General features: G+C 39.5%; 1 protein-coding gene across 1 annotated transcript in view; it reads left to right on the plus strand.

The window, feature by feature from the left end:
* The first annotated feature begins 9,586 nt into the window (after positions 1 to 9,586).
* Positions 9,587 to 19,371, plus strand: part of prkar1b (protein kinase, cAMP-dependent, regulatory, type I, beta) — a 63,722-nt gene continuing 53,937 nt past the window's right edge. Inside the window, exons 1-2 of the mRNA XM_055036062.1 lie at positions 9,587 to 9,718; positions 12,254 to 12,441. Of these exons, the coding sequence (XP_054892037.1) occupies positions 12,268 to 12,441 (174 nt within the window). The 5' untranslated portion in view covers positions 9,587 to 9,718; positions 12,254 to 12,267. The remainder of the gene's footprint in view (positions 9,719 to 12,253; positions 12,442 to 19,371) is intronic.

A 19,371-nucleotide genomic window follows, 5' to 3' on the forward strand; every position in this document is an offset into this window, starting at 1 on the left:
AAAAAACAACTAATACAACCATGTCAATGTTGTAACACTCAGTTTAATTTGCAGCTGTTGTTTAAAAAAATTGTAAAATAAATAAATAAACGAGGTCTTCTGACGCTGTTTTGTGTTATTGTAAACACCAAGAGAATCGCTCTTTTCTCACGTAAGCCTGGCAGAAATAAAAGTCAGTCACCAAACACAGTTTTCCCAACACGTAGTGTGTATGTAAAGGTTTTTGTGAATTTGGAAACAGTTGTTCTTTATTCCCCAAGGTTATGGAGTAAGGAGAGGAAATAATGGATGATTCAGCAGCCTGAAATATTCTTCCCCCTCCATAAAATGGGAACAAATTATTTTACCTGCAAATGCTTAACTTTGCCTATTCCTCTCATCATCAACAATAAATACTGTGATTTTGGTAGCATTTGCTCCTACTTTGCCAGAGTTATGAGGGGGGAACCATATATTTCTGCTGGCTAAAATATTCTGTTCCCCCTCCATAAAATGGGAACAACTGCACTTACCAGCAAGATTTTTTCTCTGCTTATTCCTCTCATCATCAACAATAAATACTGTGATTTTGGTATCATTTGCTCTTATTTTGCCAGAGTTATGAGGGGGGAACCATATATTTCTGCTGGCTAAAATATTCTGTTCCCCCTCCATAAAATGGGAACAACTGCACTTACCAGCAAGATTTTTTCTCTGCTTATTCCTCTCATCATCAACAATAAATACTGTGAATTTGGTAGAATTTGCTCTTATTTTGCCAGAGTTATGAGGGGGGAACCATATATTTTAGCTGGCTAAAATATTCTGTTCCCCCTCCATAAAATGGGAACAACTGCACTTACCAGCAAGATTTTTTTATCTGCTTATTCCTCTCATCATCAACAATAAATACTGTGAATTTGGTAGCATTTGCTCCTTTTTTGCCAGAATTATGGGGGGGAACCAAATATTTTAGCTGTTTTACCTGACTGAAATTATCCGTTCCCCCTCAAAAACATGGAAACAAATGTATTTATCAACAGTAATCATCAACAGCAAACTGGCTGTTGGCAAACAGCAAGTTTGAAAACATTTCATCACTATTTGCTCCATCACCATCTCCACCTGCTGCAGCACCTCCCCCTGCTCCAGTCCCTCCACCGACTCCATCCCCACCTCCTGCTCCTCTATCAGAAAGCTAGCCAGGCTGAAGATGATACTGCGGACCATGACTACACAGCACATCCACCAGTAGGGGCCGGGGCGGTTGTGCGCATGCGCGGGCCCGGGCGGTTTTGCGCATGCGCGGAGCCCGGGCGGTGGTGCGCATGCGCGGGGATGGGGCGGCTGTGCGCATGCGCGGGCCGGGGCGGTTGTGCGCATGGGCGGGCCCGGGCGGTTGTGCGCATGCGCGGGCCGGGGCGGTTGTGCGCATGCGTTGGGATGGGGCGGTTGTGCGCATGCGCGGGGTCGGGGTGGTTGTGCGCATGGGGCTGGGGCGGATGTGCGCATGCGCGCGGCCGGGGCGGATGTGCGCATGCGCGGGGCCGGGGTAAATGTGCGCATGCGCGGGGCCGGGGTGGATGTGCGCATGCGCGGGGCCGGGGCGGATGTGGGGTCGGACAACATCCGGTGGCTATAGCGTTAGCATTAAAAGGCTAGAATAACGGCTCAGTCTCGGCGCAGTTGTTTTTGTTCAGTCTCTGGTTGTTCATGTGGGGCAAGAAAATAGCCTTATCTGTCATATCATGCGTTCCCGACGGACCCAGACCAACGGAGGCAGTGGATCCAGGCGATCCGAAGAGATGAAGGTCCGGACTTTTGCATAAAGACGGGGAGTACTTTCGTATGTAGCCGTCACTTCACACCGGAGGATTTTGTTAGCGGATCCACCACCAGCCGCCTTAAAAGTGGAGCTGTTCCTTCCCTGTTTTCCTGGAATAACTTCACTGAACCAGCAATGAGAGAGTCTGCTTTCGAGAGGGCTAAGAAACGGCAGTTTGTCCTCTATCAGAAAGCTAGCCAGGCTGAAGATGACTACACGGCACATCCACCCGCAGGTAAAAGATAGTATATTGTATATATTTTCCATGTAAGAGAATTTCAGTAAAATATAGCTGTTGCTATAATAATAATATTATTATTATTATCACATAATAATGAAATTATGAGATTATGTGGTTATGTATTTTGTGGAGAGATTAAGTCAATGGCTGTATACATAAATGCTCCGACTCACAACATGTATTGATCTTCACAGAAGTAATGTTTCAAATATATAATTAAAACTTATTGCTAACCGTATGTTTTGCTATTTTATTTTGTGGTTTTGCAGGTGCACTTGATGAAGCTCTGGATTATATTAAGGAGTTGGAGGCCAGAAAAAGTGGATTTGTCTGCCACACTTTTTAGCTGCTACTGTGCCTCTGATGAGCAGATCTGGTTCTACACCAAATTTCCATCTGAATGTGTGTGCCGGATCTTCTGGGAGTCCATTGCACCCTCTGCATCACGCCTGGTGTACTGGACCAGAGCACAGAAACTTGGTGAGGAGGCATGTGCTGAAGCCAGCCCTGCCCGCTGCATGCCTCTGATTGATGAGTTCCTGATGTACTCATTCAGGGTAGCAGTGGGCATGAAGGAGCAGCTCATTGTTGACTTATTTCGAGTCAGCATAGCTACTGTCAGCCGAGTGACCATCACCTGGGCCAACTACCTCTTCATTGTGTTCTCTTCCATCAACCTGTGGATTAGTCGTGAGAAGGTAAAAGCCAGTATGCCTCAGAAATTTCTGAAGTTCTCTCCAAATGTCCGTGTCATCTTGGACTGCACAGAAGTTGCTCTGGAAACGCCATCATCCCTCACCTTACAGTCTGAAACGTTCTCTGCCTACAAGAACCACACCACTCTGAATAATAAAAAGACAATTTCAATGCTACTCCAAGCGTGGAAAGTGTGAAAAGTGTGGAGTGCAGATATCTTTTCCCCATAGTTTTGGGCTTCCGCACCACCATGTTGCTGGCAGGTTCAGGATGTATCCCCTTACAAGAAATACACAGAAAGATGTCAAACTAAAGAACAAATAAATGGATGAGTGAGCAGTTTGTTAGGACATAATGGGACTGATTTGGCACAGTTTAGAGTTTTACCCAACTTGCAAATAAATTAATTGATAGCAGTTGAGCCTGTTTTTTTTTTCATTGCCTACATAAAAGAAATATTCCAAACAAACTGTGAGAGAAATTATATTTGACACAAGTAATATTGAGATTACAACAAATTTTATATGGCGATTATAAAATACAGGTGGGAAAGGAACATAAATGGCAGTGCGACACAATTAAAGGAGAAATAAATTGTGTACATAACTATAGTACTGTTATTTTAAGATCATATGTGTATGACAGTATATGCAATGTATATAATTTAGTATATTTATATATCACATTCCATAGGACAATGTGTTCCACTCGTTTTTTCTTACCTGTGTTCTTGGTCTGTGCCATCTTTGTTTCTTCTTCTTCTCCTTCTGGTGTTTCTGCTGCTTTTTTGGGCAGGCCAGTGCAGGAGGAACAGTTGGCAGCTGGAGTGGGGAATAATGTGCAGTCTAGTAAAGAAGTGCAACTACATAATTGCAAAAACCTTTATCAGCTGCACAGCTGCAGGAATAATCCAGTAATTCAGCCTTTTGTTTTCCAACACCCAGTGATATCTAAAATAGACATCTGTTTTAGTAACACATACATCAATACATATAGCATGTTTAGCTTTAAACAATAGATTCTAGTTTGAAGGTAAGCTTCAACAACAGCAGAAAAAACACAGACTGTTGCAACCGCAACAAAAACAGAAAACAAATAGTCCCCTCTGAACAGGAAGATGTTAGAAAAAGCTCTGAGTTGTCAATTCCTTTTCCTTATTGCTTCACTGTATTCTTATGTGCACCAAGGTACCTCTTTCTTTTTGTTCTCACCTTTACTCACAGGAATGGTTATTTTTGCTGCGTTCAATATAACTTCAATAATCTTTCCCTCTATACTTTCTATATCTAGATTGAAACTGACTTCAACCATGTGTATTTAAATATATTCCATTTTGCCTTACCAAATATAAATTTTTTCTGCCTTTCTACCACCAAAATTGGAAAATGATCACTACCTATTGTTGTTTCTTGCTCTATTTCACACTCACATAATCCATCTAAATCTCTGGACACCAGAGTTAAATCTATAGCTGAGCAGTTTTCTGTATGCTCATCTATTCTTGTTCCCCTCCCCTCATTCGTACACACTAATTGAATGTCTTCCAACAGCTGTTCTATTATATCTCTATTTGTATCAGTTCCCTTTCCTTCCTATAAATTGCTATGGGCATTAAAATCTGCACACCAAATAACTTCATTTCTATTTTGTCCCTGAATTTCTTTTAAGTTGTCCAACTCTAATCGATTACAAATCTCAAACTTAATTGACGTTTACAAAGTGACAGAAGGTAACATCAATTTGCAGGGCATTTACCATGTATGTTTTTAGGCCTTTTTTACCTTTTGAAATTCAACTACATTTAACCATTTAATGTGTAACGCATAAGCAAATTGAAGAAGAATTGGCATATTAATCGTCAACTCTCAGTTAAATTTGCATCATACAATACCTTTGGAAATTACAGAGAATGTTCCCTCAATGGTTAGATTTTCTAAACTTCAGATGACCTTGAAAGAATATCCTCTCAATTCACGTAAAAAAACGTATTGCTTTTATATGTTATTTTTATCTGTGGAGTCTACCATTTAGAGAACAATATTCAATTAAAGCTGCAAGCAGCCTCGAACGGCCCTCGCAGCCAAGCGCCGCTCCGGCCTATTGCCACCGCGGGGTACGAGCAACCGCCGCCTCACGCCAGCCACCACAGAAGCTCTCACGCAGTTTTCAGCGCCTCCGCCCGCACCGCGGAAGCTGTTGCTCAGTTTCCATCAACGCTGCGCACGTGCTAAGACAGAAGTTGTTGCGCAGTTTCCGCGCCCGTCCACCAGGCGGTACGCATCTATGCGTTCGGCGGCTATTCTTCAAGATGCAAAAAAATGTGGTATAGATTCATTGGTTTAGCGAGGAAATACAGCTGGCGGATTAATGTAGGGGCGCAGTGGAGTTAAAATACATTTCAATGCTGTTTTGCTCTTTAGAGGTCAACAAAGGTCATACGTTTTCAATTTGGCGCCAGTCCGATGATCCACGTGTCATTTAGAGCCGATCATATGCACGTGGCGAAGTAATGCATTTCGTCATTTCTACACCCCAATGCGGTTCGGTCAGCAGCCAACATTCATAGAGTTCATCATGTTATCGTTTTTAGTCAGTATTCACATGATGAAACCCATATAAATTATAGAATAACAGTAAAACATACAGCAGAAAAAACATGTGACTGCCTCTTAAAAGTGGGCGGGGCTACAGTGAGGTCATCAAGTGACCATGGAAATGTGTTCAGGGCTGTTCTCTAGAAAGACAGAGGAAGTGTGATGATGCAGCTGTGATCTTGCATTTGGAAGTCATTTAATGTTGATGTTTCATGGTAAATAGTGAAAGTTTTACACTAAGCCACACCCACATGCTTGATGTTAACTACAACTGAGATCTAAATGCAGTGCAACTTTAACGTTATCGTGAAATGAGTCAGGAAAATGGTGAAGGTTAAGATGTATCAGTTTAATAAACCGCACTGTTCAGTAATAAACCAAGGGCAATGCACAATAACAGAGCACAGTTAACTTTCAGCACTTTAGAACAATAGCACAGGCTGAATCCCATCCATTAATTAGGTATTAATCACAGGAAGTGCTGCAACTAAATATTACAACCCCAATGGATCTGTAAAAAGATACTTAGCATTTTCTCAGAGCTCTTTCAAACGACATTTTAAACATCTTCTATACATAATAACAAACAACTCTGAATGTATGAAACTGGATGTATCAAACACACTATTCAGTTTATTGAATTAGTCAAGCGCTTCGTTAGCATTAAAAACGTTGCAGGCCTCGGGCATTGGGTTAGCATCCTCCTCAGAATAACTGTTCCAAACATGACGGCTTCCAGAACCAGCAGGAAGGAATAAATTACTCACCGCACCGCGAGTTACCACTGTTTAAACGAACAGCAATGGGCTCTTTGCACCTGCCGCGCTGACGTCACAACTGTATACCCGAATGCGGCTCTTTTTTCCACTTTCAGAAACTATGACTGCTATAAAAGACAAAGTCGTACTTAAGACACAATAAAACAATACTATGTACTTTGTTTAAGTTTTCATGGATTTCCAAGCCATCCTCAATTAAGACAGCTTGTAAATATTCGTTGCTACAAGTTAAAGCTACCACTTGAAGCTAACGCCGTACACACCGCTCTAACATCGTCTTAATGAGCCATTCACAACAAGCATGCAAAAGTAATAAAACGAAAACACAGAAATCTTAAGCAACACGGCCATATTTTTCTAAAAGTAATAACTCTGAATCTGAACAGTCAGCTGAACTAGAACTCCGATACCAGAGTAAGCTCTGTGCTCGTTTTTCTTCGTCATACTTCAAGCAAAAAGTCTGAACTGTAATCTGCCCCCCACCCCCTCTCCAGTTAACAATAAACACACGTAATATGCTTGAAAATAAGGCACAAACAGTGTCCGTTAGAATGGCTGAGAAATCTTTAGATAATTAAATAGCAGATTTTTACTAGAAAGCTAGCAGGCTTGTGCTAGCAGTTTAAAGAAAATAAAACTCACCTTCATATCTGTGAATGTATAACGAGGCGAACATCTTAAAACCTTTCTTTGCCTTACTTGTTGGGGTTTCGGATCGATGTACATTATTAATTGTTACCTTGGAAAAACATTTCAGCCGTGTTTCCCGAACGTGTAAGCTGAGGTGCAAAGAGCCCATTAAACTTCTCCAACTCCGGTCCAACAGAGCCTTCTTGCTCCAAAGCGTGGTTCGTATTTGCAACTCCAAAATCCAAGCAAAATGTTGAGCGTAATCCAGTTCTGTCGCTACAAAAAGCAAGCAAAATGTTCAGGAAAACTTTGCAGCTCCAGCTGTCGCCGGCTGACTGTTATTACGTAGCGTCGATCTGTTTTCTCATTGATGGAGTACCACTGCCTCCTGCTTTCGCAATACTGGTATTGCACTAGCAGTACCAGTATTTCTCCACAAGGTGCCAGTGGTACTCCATCAACACTGACCCCAGTGTGTTCTTACTTCGCTGTGTCATAAGTTTTGCTGAATGACTTTGTTTGTATTATTTCTAGCAAAAATGAATGAATGTTTGTACTTTAACCCACAAAATAAACTTATACATATATAAAAAGTTATAATAATGTATATTTAAATAATTAATAACAACATAACCTATGGGCTGCTGTTTTCTAGGGGGCGCTATAGAGAAATTAGGCCACGCCCTACAAATAGTCCAGTCGGGGAGTGGATAAATATTCATCCTTGTGAGTTTGCAGCAGCTGAGCCCGAAAATGTGGTATTGAGAGCCAAACGTATGGCGATGGCGTTACAGGTAACTTCGCCACGCCGCCATGCCCACCTGCTCTATCGTAGCTGGTCGGGGTTGGAATCCTCAATACACCAACATGTCTTCGGTGTCTGGGCACAGTTTCATGTTAATGAGGTCAAAGGGGTCGGATAGCGAAGGTTCACAGTAAAACATTACACTTCCTGTTCTCAGGGGGCGTGGCCTAAGTGATGTCATCATTCGACCATAGGGTAATGTAGGAGACCCGATGATGATCAATCACAGAAACTTTGGTGCCTCTGTCAGTTTCTGTGTAGGAGATATAGCAGTTTATGTTTTTACGGCGAGTAGGTGAACTTTGACCCCTGCTAACCCCCCTTCAGCATACTCAAAAACTCACCGTTTAGATAACTTTAGATGAGACATACCTTATGAACAGACTGACCGAGTTTGAAGCCGATCAATCGAAATCCCTAGGAGGAGATAGATCAAATACGGAGGCTGTAAACGGCAAAAATGGGGTCAAAAACCGAACTTGAATCCAAAATGTCCGACTTCCTTAGGGGTTTAGACCATGGCTCCAAGAGACTTTTTTGTACGTCCTGACAAGGTACACATGTGTACAAAGTTTCGTATTTGTAGGTTAAAGCATGGCTTGGGGCTGATCATTTAAAGTTTTCTAGGGGCGCTATAGAGAAATTAGGCTACGCCCACCAAATATTGTGATGGATTCCTGTTGGGGAGTGGATGAGGATCCATCCTTATGAGTTTGCAGCAGCTGGGCCCGAAAATGTGGAATTGAGAGCCAAACGTATGGCGATGGCGTTACAGGTGACTTCGCCACGCCACCACGCCCACCTGCTCCATCGAAGCTGGTCGGGTTGGAATCCTCAATACACCAACATGTTCTCTGTGTCTGGGCACAGTTTCATGTTGATGAGGTCAAAGGGGTCAGATAGCGACAGTTCACAGTAAAACATTACACTTCCTGTTCTCAGGGGGCGTGGCCTAAGTGATGTCATCATTCGACCATAGGGTATTGTAGAAGACCCGATGATGATCAATCACAGAAACTTTGATGCTTCTGTGAGTTTCTGTGTAAGAGATATAGCAGTTTATTTTTTTATGACGAGTAGGTGAACTTTGACCCCTGCTAACCCCCCTTCAGCATACTCAAAAACTCACCGTTTAGATAACTTTAGATGGGACATGCCTTATGAACAGACTGACCGAGTTTGAAGTCGATCAATCAAAATCCCTAGGAGGAGATAGATCAAATACAAAGGCTGTAAACGGCAAAAATCGGCAAAAATGGGGTCAAAATGGGAACTTCAATCAAAAATGGCTGACTTCCTGTGATACTTGCACTATGACATTAATTGTAAATTTTGAGCGTCTTGGGGAGTTCTACAAGTGTACCAAATTTAATGTGTCTACGATAAAGTAAGTGAATAGCAGAGGGTAAAAAAGTGTGTTTTTCCAATTTCTAGGTGGCGCCGTAGAGACATTTCTGTTGCAATTTTTGCTACGACTTTAAAATACGTAAATTTTAAACAGGCTTAAGGCCTCCGCCAAGTTTGGTGAGTTTTTGAATATGATAAAGCCCCCAAAAAGCCAATTCATTTGGGTGGAAGAATAATAATAATAATAATAATAAACAATAGGAAAACAATAGGCCTTCGCAGCGCTTAGCTGCTCGGGCCTAATAAACAGTACTGTATCTATAATGGTTTTAATATGATGAAAAAATGTAAATATTGATCTCTTTTCCATTAATTATTATTTTACAGTGATGTAAAGTAATTTTTTTTGTTTCATTCTTTAAAATAACAGAATTTGTACCCAATTTAATACATTTTTGCATGTTTGATTTTTCACAAATTTGACTAAATCTGAGTCAAAATTATTGCAGTAACCTGACCTTTGTTTTTCTATTCATGAGCACTGGTAGAAATTTAAAATGGCTCAAATCTAACTGAAGTCTGTGTGACGTTTTCCCCTCTTCGGGCTGATTGTGCTGCCGCGTGCCAGGTGCCGCTGTCCTCGAGAGACGCTGCGGTCTGGGGGATGACAGATTGACGTCATGGAGACTGACGCAGAGTGAGCGGACAGGAGAGAGGCAGAGCAGCAACAGCTCTAGTAGCGGTATCCCAGCTAAACAGCGGTACATCATCAACGCGCCAGCCCCAGGTGTTTTCTACCTGAGCATCCTCCACAAACAAACGGTAGGGATCACGCGCGACAACTCCGTCTGAACCGTGCTTATAAACTAGCTGCTTATACAATGGATGGAGTCGCTGTTTTGCTTTTATGTTGTCGGTAGTCGCTTTAATTCCCCATCGTTGTGGTTTGGGGCTAAATGCTAGCTGTTAGCTTCCTTTTGAATGCGGCTGAACAGGTGCTCGCTTCACTCACAAGCGACACTGTTTGCATTTAATTTGCTACTCATGGACGGTGCTGCACCATGCACTCTGAAAAAAAAAACAAAAAAAAAACACTGTAGATGTCATTACCAAAGTCATAATCTGATGATGCACTATGCAATAATAGTCGCATTGTAAACGTGATATGCCTTTCAGGAAGTGAAACAGGGTGGTTATCTATGCTCCTCTTCCTGGATTGTCAAGATATACAATGCTTCAGCATGTTATTTGATCTGGCCTATTTGTAGTCTGACAATCAGAGCTGTTGACACATGTCCTGCATCTTAACATGATATAATTAAGTAATATAGAATTAGCCAAATTTAGAAGAAAACAAAACTGCTTATGATTGAAACATAATATTTTATGCACATCTATAACGTTACTATTAAAAGCTGGATAGATAATGGGGAGGAATGTAAATAACAACAATTAGAAAAGGATCCCAAGTAATTTAAGGCTTGCAGATCATAATTTAAAAAATAAAAATTGCTTGTGCCATTATTGTCTGTTTAAAAAATTATATACTTATATAAAACATAACTGGAATTATACAACAAGCACAATACAATCAAGGAGTAAATATAGAGCAAAGGAAACTAAAACACAATTGTCATAAGAACTCAATGAAACTACTTTAAGTGAATTGAAGCAGAAAACATGTTGCTTATATATCGATTATTGCACTCAGAATAATAGTGTATTTTTTCCAAACAGACAATTTTATATATCTTTCATAAGGAGCAATATTTCATCCAGCTGACCTGCAGTGAGTAACATTAGGAGGAGAAGATGTAGCTCTGTGTTACTCAAGTGACGAGTGAAATTCCCAGCTTACTTTCTATGGTATATCATTCAAAAGGACTTTAAGCTAGGGATGTACCGAAGTAAACACTTACCGATATCTATTTTTGATATCAGTGTATTCCTGTCCTTTTGCCTCTGAAGTATGACCACACTGACAACTGAAATTGCTTCAGGTAACCACCCAACAATCCTCCGCAGCATCACTGACACTGACACCTGCCTGAAAATTTGCGCATGGCCAACCCCCTTTTATCCTGAATTACATCCACGAATGGCAACAGGATAGAATGTTGCTGGCTCAATTATACTTATAGGACTGATGCCAGTACGTTATAAAATGAGCAACAGGGGCCAATAGCAATGTGTATATTGTCACTTCCTATTTTTAGCTGAAGACATGGTATGATGTAAAATAGAAACCATAACTTTTTAAAACCGTGATTTAGGTAACCTGCTACTGCCGTATGACTCCTACTCTTTATCTAAAAACAAATGATTTTCAGACCACAGCGCTTTAAACCTTTTTGATTGAATTACAGATAGAAACAGACAATTTGCTGTAATGTTTGGTCATTATAGTTTGACATTATCATGCAGAAACAACCCAGAACCTTAAAAGCCATCATCTGCCAGGGCAAACATAAGTACATGCTGATCAATCTACAGATGTTGTTTACTAATAATTGTGCCCTAAAGCACACCATCTTGAATAACATCCATGGAACATGCCACATCTAGGACTCAAATTAGGCCTTGTTAAATTATGTTCATTAGCCATTCAGTCACACAAGTGAGACTGATTGAATGAAAATTAAAAAAATTAAAAGTGAGAGCTAGTAACTAAAATCAAGAATTACATTTTTACTCTCAATGAGTTTCTTTTAATCCTCATTAAATAAAGGTAAAAAGGACCTACAACATTTTACTTCACTATTCACATGAAAGTCATGGCCAAGAAACGATTGCATATATCATTGACTTCTTCAGACTTAAATTCAATTTAAGTTAATTATTTGGGGCCAATTCATAGCAGAGTGAATAAATAAAAGTGTAATGATAGCTGCCCCAAAAGCCTGTTGTATACATTGGTTTACTAAATATGGATAAATCGCATCTAAAAGTAATCAAAAGGAACACTATTTTAGCTCCAACAGGGTCCGACATGCAAGTTACATGTTTGGAAGAAGCTACTATTTTTGATAAACTGGAAAGTTCAACAGACTCAAAACATATCAAGTTCTTTAGTTACATTCAGTGCTTTGTCTCTTGCTGATGATGAAGTAATCACATTCAGGAGTATGCCAACAATTTTTTTTTTCAACATAACTATTGCAATTAATTTTGCACATCGATTCCTGCTATCCTTTTTTTTTCTCTCCTCTTTTTGTGTTTTATGAGTTCTCCATTTTTGCCCCTTCAATCAGTATTTCCTACTTTACCCAAGCTGGCTACAGCGTTCCTGTCTCCTTTCTGGTCTGCTTTGCTTCCCCTCCTCTCATGGTCCACCCTGTTTATATCTCACTACCACAGAGATAAAAGATAAGATGGCCACCTCCTCCTCAGCTCTGGAAGAAGACGAGAGTTTGAAGGGTTGTGAAATCTTTGTGCAGAAGCACAACATCCAGCAGATCCTCAAAGAGTGCATCGTGAACCTTTGCATTGCCAAGCCTGAGCGTCCTATGAAGTTCCTGCGGGAGCATTTTGAAAAGCTGGAGAAGGTTAGTGAAAACAAAAAAAAAGTCTTTAGTTTATGATTCTTCTTTGCATTGTGGGAATTTGATGTGTTTTTTTAGGTTGAGTTTGGAAAAGGTTTAGACAGATTTTATTTGCTAGGTATCCTTGCAATGATTAATGTACATCAATAATTTATTCAGCAGTTTTTGTTTGTTGGATTACTCTATTGCAACAGAGGCTTTCTAGTGCCTTGTTAGGAGATTTTCAGTTTCACAGTAGCAGAAGAGATGATAGAGGAAAAACCCAAAGCAAAACATAAAAAGAAATGTTATAAAAGAGCCTTTATTTTCTCTGCTACAATAGTAGAACCCATTAGTGGATGCGAGAGAGATTCCCATAAAAGGCCAATGTCCTGCTCGCAGACTCAGACAGCGGACTGTTTGTATCTTTCTTTTTGTAAGCCAGTCTACATCAGAGCAGAGAAATAATGGAGATGACATGTTAATTAAAAGCTAACAACCTTCAGAGAGGAGAGAGCTTTTTGGGATCAGCTGAAAAAAAAAAATCTCAAAGTGGGTGAAGAGGTGGTGACCCCTGTGGTACATTTCCTGTTGCTGACAAGTACTGGACTTCTCGGTGTCTTTGAGTACCAGGATCTTTTTTGATGATTTGCTGGTGTTTGGAACCAACAGGGGAACAGCTTGCATCGCTTAGCGACCCTTAGCTCTTGGCGTACAGGAGATCAAAACCCCAATCCTTTTTATGACTAGTGAATGCACCATTAAGTATCAACTGGAGTCTCTTTAAGTTTGGAAGTTGTTACTGAATGAAGCAAGCTCCAAGTTAAATATGTTAAAAATAAACTAGCTGATGGAAAATGAAGTAGTAAGAAGCACAAAGGTGATTGTTACATTCTTGTTTGGGAAGGGGGATTGCTGCAAAGTCAAAGACTGATGCATTTGGCTTGGTTTTCTTACACCGAAAACATTTTAGCAGTTGCTTTCATAATATACTAAACTTGTGCCTTGAGAAGAGATATGTTGAGAATTGACTCTTTATATCTAAGAGCAATAGAGGAAGCTTCTTGGAAATGTGAGAGACATAGCAGCTGTTCATTCAAACCAATTAATTTAAACGAGCAGGGAGATATAAGTAACTGAAGGTACTACAGAAAAGTAGCTTATTTTATTCTTTTAAGTAGTCAAATTCTAACCAATGTGAAATTCTTCTTGTCGTAAAACAATAGTTGTACCAACTGCGCCATCATGCAGTCCTGCCATGAACCCATATTATCACAAAAGGACTTTTAACAGTAAGTTGCAAATGATGCCTGTAACTTTTTGTGCAAGATCGCAGTACTCTCTTTTTAGTTTCAATACGAAACAGAGTGCCTACAGTTGTGCTGTTTGAATTAATTGAACTGTAAGTAGTTGGAATAAAAACTGCTCTTTTCTAGCCTCGTACGACGAACAGAAGCCCAACCTGATTGCAGTGAACCAGTTCAAATCTAGGCTAATCACTGGTGGAGCTGAAGCAGGCCATGCAAGCTTTTGTGGTGTCCCAGAATTTTTAAGAGGCTTAATGTTTTTTTCTTTTCTTCAGCTCTGATTTATAACCAGCATTTTATTTCAAGATCATAATCTTTATGATTCATCTTTTTCGATTACTTGCGCAAACATTGGGCCACTTCTGAAATTCAGAGAAAATGGTAAATTTTCAACTGTTGTCATAATTCTTGGTGTTGGACTTTATTTGTTTTTTACCTTAGGAAGATGCTTCTTTCAGCTCCAAAATACAACAAAAGAAGATGTTTTTGAAAATCTTTCTTTTTACTTTTTCCCTTTCATGATTGCGTGATTCTCAGGGCCCTCCGTCAACACTCCTCGCCCACTACAGGCGGTAACCTAGGCAACAGGAGAGGATAGATGGAGTGCAGATCCATCCTGTATTCACAAAGTTTATTCCCTAATCTGGTCAGGGTTCTCTGTGTGTGAATTAGATCGCCTGGATGTAATCTTTCTGTCCGTTTGTCAAACCCAACCTCATTTTCCTCCTGAAAGGATTCATACAGCGCAGGCAGCCTTACTCGTTTTGGTTTCTCCATTGTCCACTCTCAGAAACCTTCTCCATGCATATTTTACTGATATACATGATTGTTTTTTTTCTTTCTTTCTCTGTCTTCATTTTTCTTGTTTCTGTCTTGATTGCAATCATCACAGTAGGTACTTTGTTTTTAACCTTTGCGTTTGTACATTTACATGCCTACAGAGTAAATGTGTAAATGAAAGGCTTCTCGGTTCCTTTCTTCCTGCTCATTTATGCATGGTGATGATCCTTTTGTGCGTACAGTAGAGGCTTCAGATGGGTGTTCTGATCTCATCATGTCTATCAGCTCAGTGTGTTCTGTCTGGCTCTGACTGACAGCCCCTAATTTTTGATATAATCAGTTTAGCCTAAAAACGCAAAGCATTATTTGTTTTTGTCATAACTGAATTCTTGTCTGACAGGATTAGTTTTAAAGAGATACATTAGAAATTAACAGAAATTTCAACTGTGCATAGATAATTGCTCTCACCATCTGTATTGAATGGTTAAATGTATATTGCACAACAGTAATTGCAACAGTTTGCATCTGCTGAAACTATAATGGTGTTTGTGAATGTGTCGCCCATTAAGCAGCTTGCATTACAGATGTTTTCTGGCATTTGGCATCTGCAGGCTTTATAGTTTCCTTCTGGGATCTTAGTGGTGTTTGGGGTTGTGCATAAGAAATATCAATTTGCATCATTATTAAGATTTATTAGGAAGAGCACTTAGTGTCTTTCTGATAAGATGAGGTCTGTGAATGCTATAACTCTAATACAGAAAGAACCACATTTATTGTTCATAGTTTAAAACACGTGTAAAAAGCCTAAAGTAAAATCTGAGTCTCACACTAGGAATGAAGAAATTGCCAACCTTCAATTTGAGTCCATTTATTCGGTTAGGAAAAAAATGCTATGTTCTGAAATGATAGTTTTTTTTCTCTAATATTCCTAACACAAACCCTTTACAATAAATATAGTCAAAGCATTTTTTTTTTTACATTTATGCTTAAATTTTTTAAGGTTATTAACATTTCCAGGAACTCATAATGAGGGACCCATGACTTTTTGTGTCTCAGATATAAATACGAACTGAAACAAAAGCCTGTTTCTTTTAGTCCCTGGCAGCTACTCAGGGGAAAGACCCATTATTCACACAGTGAGAGTGATGTGAAGAAATCACCAAAGCTCAGTATTAGGGAACTGTTAAAGCAGCCTCTTGGAGTCACAAAGTCTCTTTAATCACAGCAGTTGTTTGTGACAAATGCCTGGTAAAATCCTTTTCTGTCCACAAATGTAAACATGTGGAGTTTGCTTCAGTGGGATTGTGTGTTTTGGGAAAAAAAAAAAAAGTCTTTTTAGCAACAAGCATCCCAAAAGTTTCTGGTGTAATGTAAAAGATAATGATGTAGGAAAGAACTTCATGCCAAGTACGGTTCAGGATAAGTTCAGTGGCGGATCCATAATGCTGGGGATCTTCGAAAGGTACTTGGAACCATACTATGATGCATAATAAACTCTTTAAATTACTTTTTTTAAAACCAGTAAAGTCTTCTTTGGACCATTCTTGAGGACAATGTCCTGAAACATAGGAGTCAACACAGAATTGATTCACTAGACACAAACCCAGCCCTATTCTGTGATCATCTGAGCCACCAGACCCAAATCCTGGAAAATCCAATGAGACGAGTTGAAGAAAAGACAGCCTAATGAATAGACAATTCAAATGAGAACTTTTTATTCATGTTCACTTGCGTCACCAATACACTGTAATTTGAAATGTATTCTGAAGCAGGTATAGAGAGGTTAAAACAGGACAAAGTGTGTCTCTCTTGCCAGTGCTTGTGTAAGTTACAACTAATTAATTTAGAGCCTTACTCAAATGAAACAGATTTCAAATGTGTTTCTTTCTGTCTTGATTTGAGATGAAATAAGTTGCAGTTTTACTTTCATAAGTTAAAAGTAATGAGAAAGCAAAATGGAGAAAGGCAAGTTTTGAAATGCTGAAGCCAGAGAGATGGGAAAATGGTTGATGAAGATTTAAAATATATAGTGCTGGGAGTAAAGCATGAAACAGATTTATGATTATGGGATCATTAGGAATACACAACACTTTACGTCATGGGAAGAAAAACGAAATAAAAAGAGAATAGTTCACATTTTCTTATCAGTATAAATATTTAAAAAAATAATTTTAGCCTTTTAATTGATATGTAATGATAATTGATACCCACCCATTTAATGTGTGCAAAAATTATGCTAAAATATTAACTGCAATCAAATTCAGTAAACAGAAGTGAAATTTTGCCAAGTGAGCCAAAGAGAAGGGAGCAGAAAAGTAATATTTCTGCATAATGCATCATGTCGAATGGCAACTCTGCTGCATTAAGACGGCTTGTGAGATTACATTAGATGGATTCCTTCGTTGTGTCAGTCAGTCAGATGCTGTCATCACTTTTTCAGTGTAATGAGAAGACGCCTTGGGCTCTCAGCCATTCTGCCATCGCCAAGAACCTATCATAACAAATCAACCCGTCCCTTTAAAGGCAGCTTATCTGAAAATTCTGGAAAGTTTTGTATCAACTATCTATTTCTGCTGTTGTTTTTTTTTTTTTATAAAAAAAAAAACTTGAGTTTTATCAAGGAACAACCACAAACTTCAAAATATTTTATAGGGTTTTATGTGATATACCATTGCCAACTGCTATAAGCTTGTGAAGTAGAAAACAATAACGTAACAGTTTATTTTATATATATTTTGGATGTAGGAAGTAATTTTGGTCTCATCGACCAGAGCAACTTTTTGCTACGTTTATTCCTGAAGAAATTTAAAGTTGGTTTCTTGGTCGAAATTGCATGATGCAGTTTATTCACCAATGTTCTCCAACAAACCTTCGAAGACTTCACAGAACAGCTGCATTTACACTGCATTATACATAGATGGACTCAAAGTAGGTGTGCATTTGTGAAAAAAGCCTAACAGCTAAATTCAGTGATGCTGAATTTTATTTAGGTGTGTGAGAGTGAAAAGGTGCTGAATAAAAAAAAAACAATGTAATATTTTTCTTCCACTTTGGGATTATGCCACACTTTGTGTTGGTTCATCCCATAAAATTACAATAAAATTTGCTGAAGAATGGGCGTGAAATGCGTGGGAATACAGTTTCAGATGGTTTTAGTGCCACTGATGTAAAATTGGGAGGTCAGGTTAAGATCATAAGCTCAAAAGGACTTTCTAAGTTATAGTACTCAGTGAAGCAATGTATTCACGCTCATCACTGCACTTTGAGCAGAGTAGCTTTCCCCTGGTTTCACGCAGTGACCCGAAGCCAAACATCCTCTTCCATGGCTCACCTGAAGGCCCCTAAAGGTACACAGGACCCTCGGCTTCTGTCTCCATGGTGGTCCTTCTTTCTCTTTTCTCATCTGTCCATTTCCTCCTGCCATTTTTCATCTGTTAGTTTCTGCTTTGCGTGAGAGAGAAGAATAGTGCAGAACTGATTATAGAAAGAAATGGCAGCCAACAAAGGTAAACAATGCTCAAAACCAGCAGTAATTTCTCCTGGGATTTTTTAGACTCATTTGTTTTTTCAAAAAGTAAATTGTATTGTTTTCTCAGTAAATCTGTGCAGTGGAGGAAAATCAGCTCTTATTGAGCCGATTTTTTTTTTCTATTTAGTCCACTTAGTCAGAGTCAGCAGATTTCAGATGTAGGTAATTTTAGATTTGTATATTAAATCTAAATCTTAGATTTAGTATACGTATACTACACAGGGAGACAAGATGTTGTGAACTGAAAAACAGAACAGAACGAACATTGTCAGTGCTGTCAGAGCCAGCGCAGCAGTGAAAATTCAGCCCATTGTGGCGCTGTAATGGTGTGGAACAGCGTGATGAGTAGACTGTTAGCTCCGCCGGTGGATCAGCCCCTGCATGCTTCATTACCTGCATGTGATTGTGTGTGTGTGGGCGTGTGTGTGTGTGAGTGTTTGTTTTTGGTTCACTCACATACTTTCAACTCCAGCAGTCCCAGAATGTAACTGTGGATGACGCTGGAGGAGGTAAACGGAAGGTAATCACTTAGGATTGTGTAAATTTTTTCCCTCTCTGTGATCAGAAATGAACTTTTTAGAGTGACTTATGTTTTCAAGTATTTATGGCCAGTGCTAGCTAATCTGCGTTGAGGATTTAAATGCTTTTGTTCTTGTGCATGTAGGGTCCTTGTGCTGATTAATTGTTAGTCGCGGCTTTTAAAATGAGTCAGTCATAACTTTTGTTTATGTCTGTTGGGTGCAAATTGCTTCAAGGAACAAATGAAGCAGAATATATCAATTTTAATAAGCCTCATCATCCATGAATTAGTTTTAAATGGAAAAGATGATGGTTTTAACAAGAGTGACTTTTTAGAGCGATTGTGTTAGCGGTTGGGTTTGTATTTTATGCTTTTTTGCTAATTGGAAGCCCACTTTTAAGAGAGTTTTTATTTTATTATTTAGCACTGGTTGTGCTTATGTCCTCTGTCGCCTAGCGTCTTTCTCCTAGTCCCGTCCTCTCTTGTCTGGCACACAGCTGCAGATGATGACGCAGGAAGAGCAGAGTACAGACGAAAGGAGAGAGCCTAATGTAGGGCAATGGCGTGGTTTCTTTTAGCTGAAAACGAAGCAGAGCCAAAGGGATGATATTAACACTCTATTGCTGCTCTTCTTATGAAAGCTGCAGCAAAACCTACACAAATTGTCTATTTTTTTATCTTGCTGTTCATATTATCTGCTCTAATATGCCTGAGCCTGATTGCAGAAAGAAAAGTGAAAACAGAATCAGCAGAAAAACTGAAACATCCAGAAACCAAGATAAAACAGGCAGCTAGAAAGTTTTTTAATTCAGCCTTAA

The sequence above is a fragment of the Poeciliopsis prolifica genome, unplaced genomic scaffold (assembly GCF_027474105.1).
Source record: "Poeciliopsis prolifica strain line A6 unplaced genomic scaffold, Auburn_PproV2 SCAFFOLD010, whole genome shotgun sequence".
Classification (NCBI taxonomy): Eukaryota; Metazoa; Chordata; class Actinopteri; order Cyprinodontiformes; family Poeciliidae; genus Poeciliopsis; species Poeciliopsis prolifica.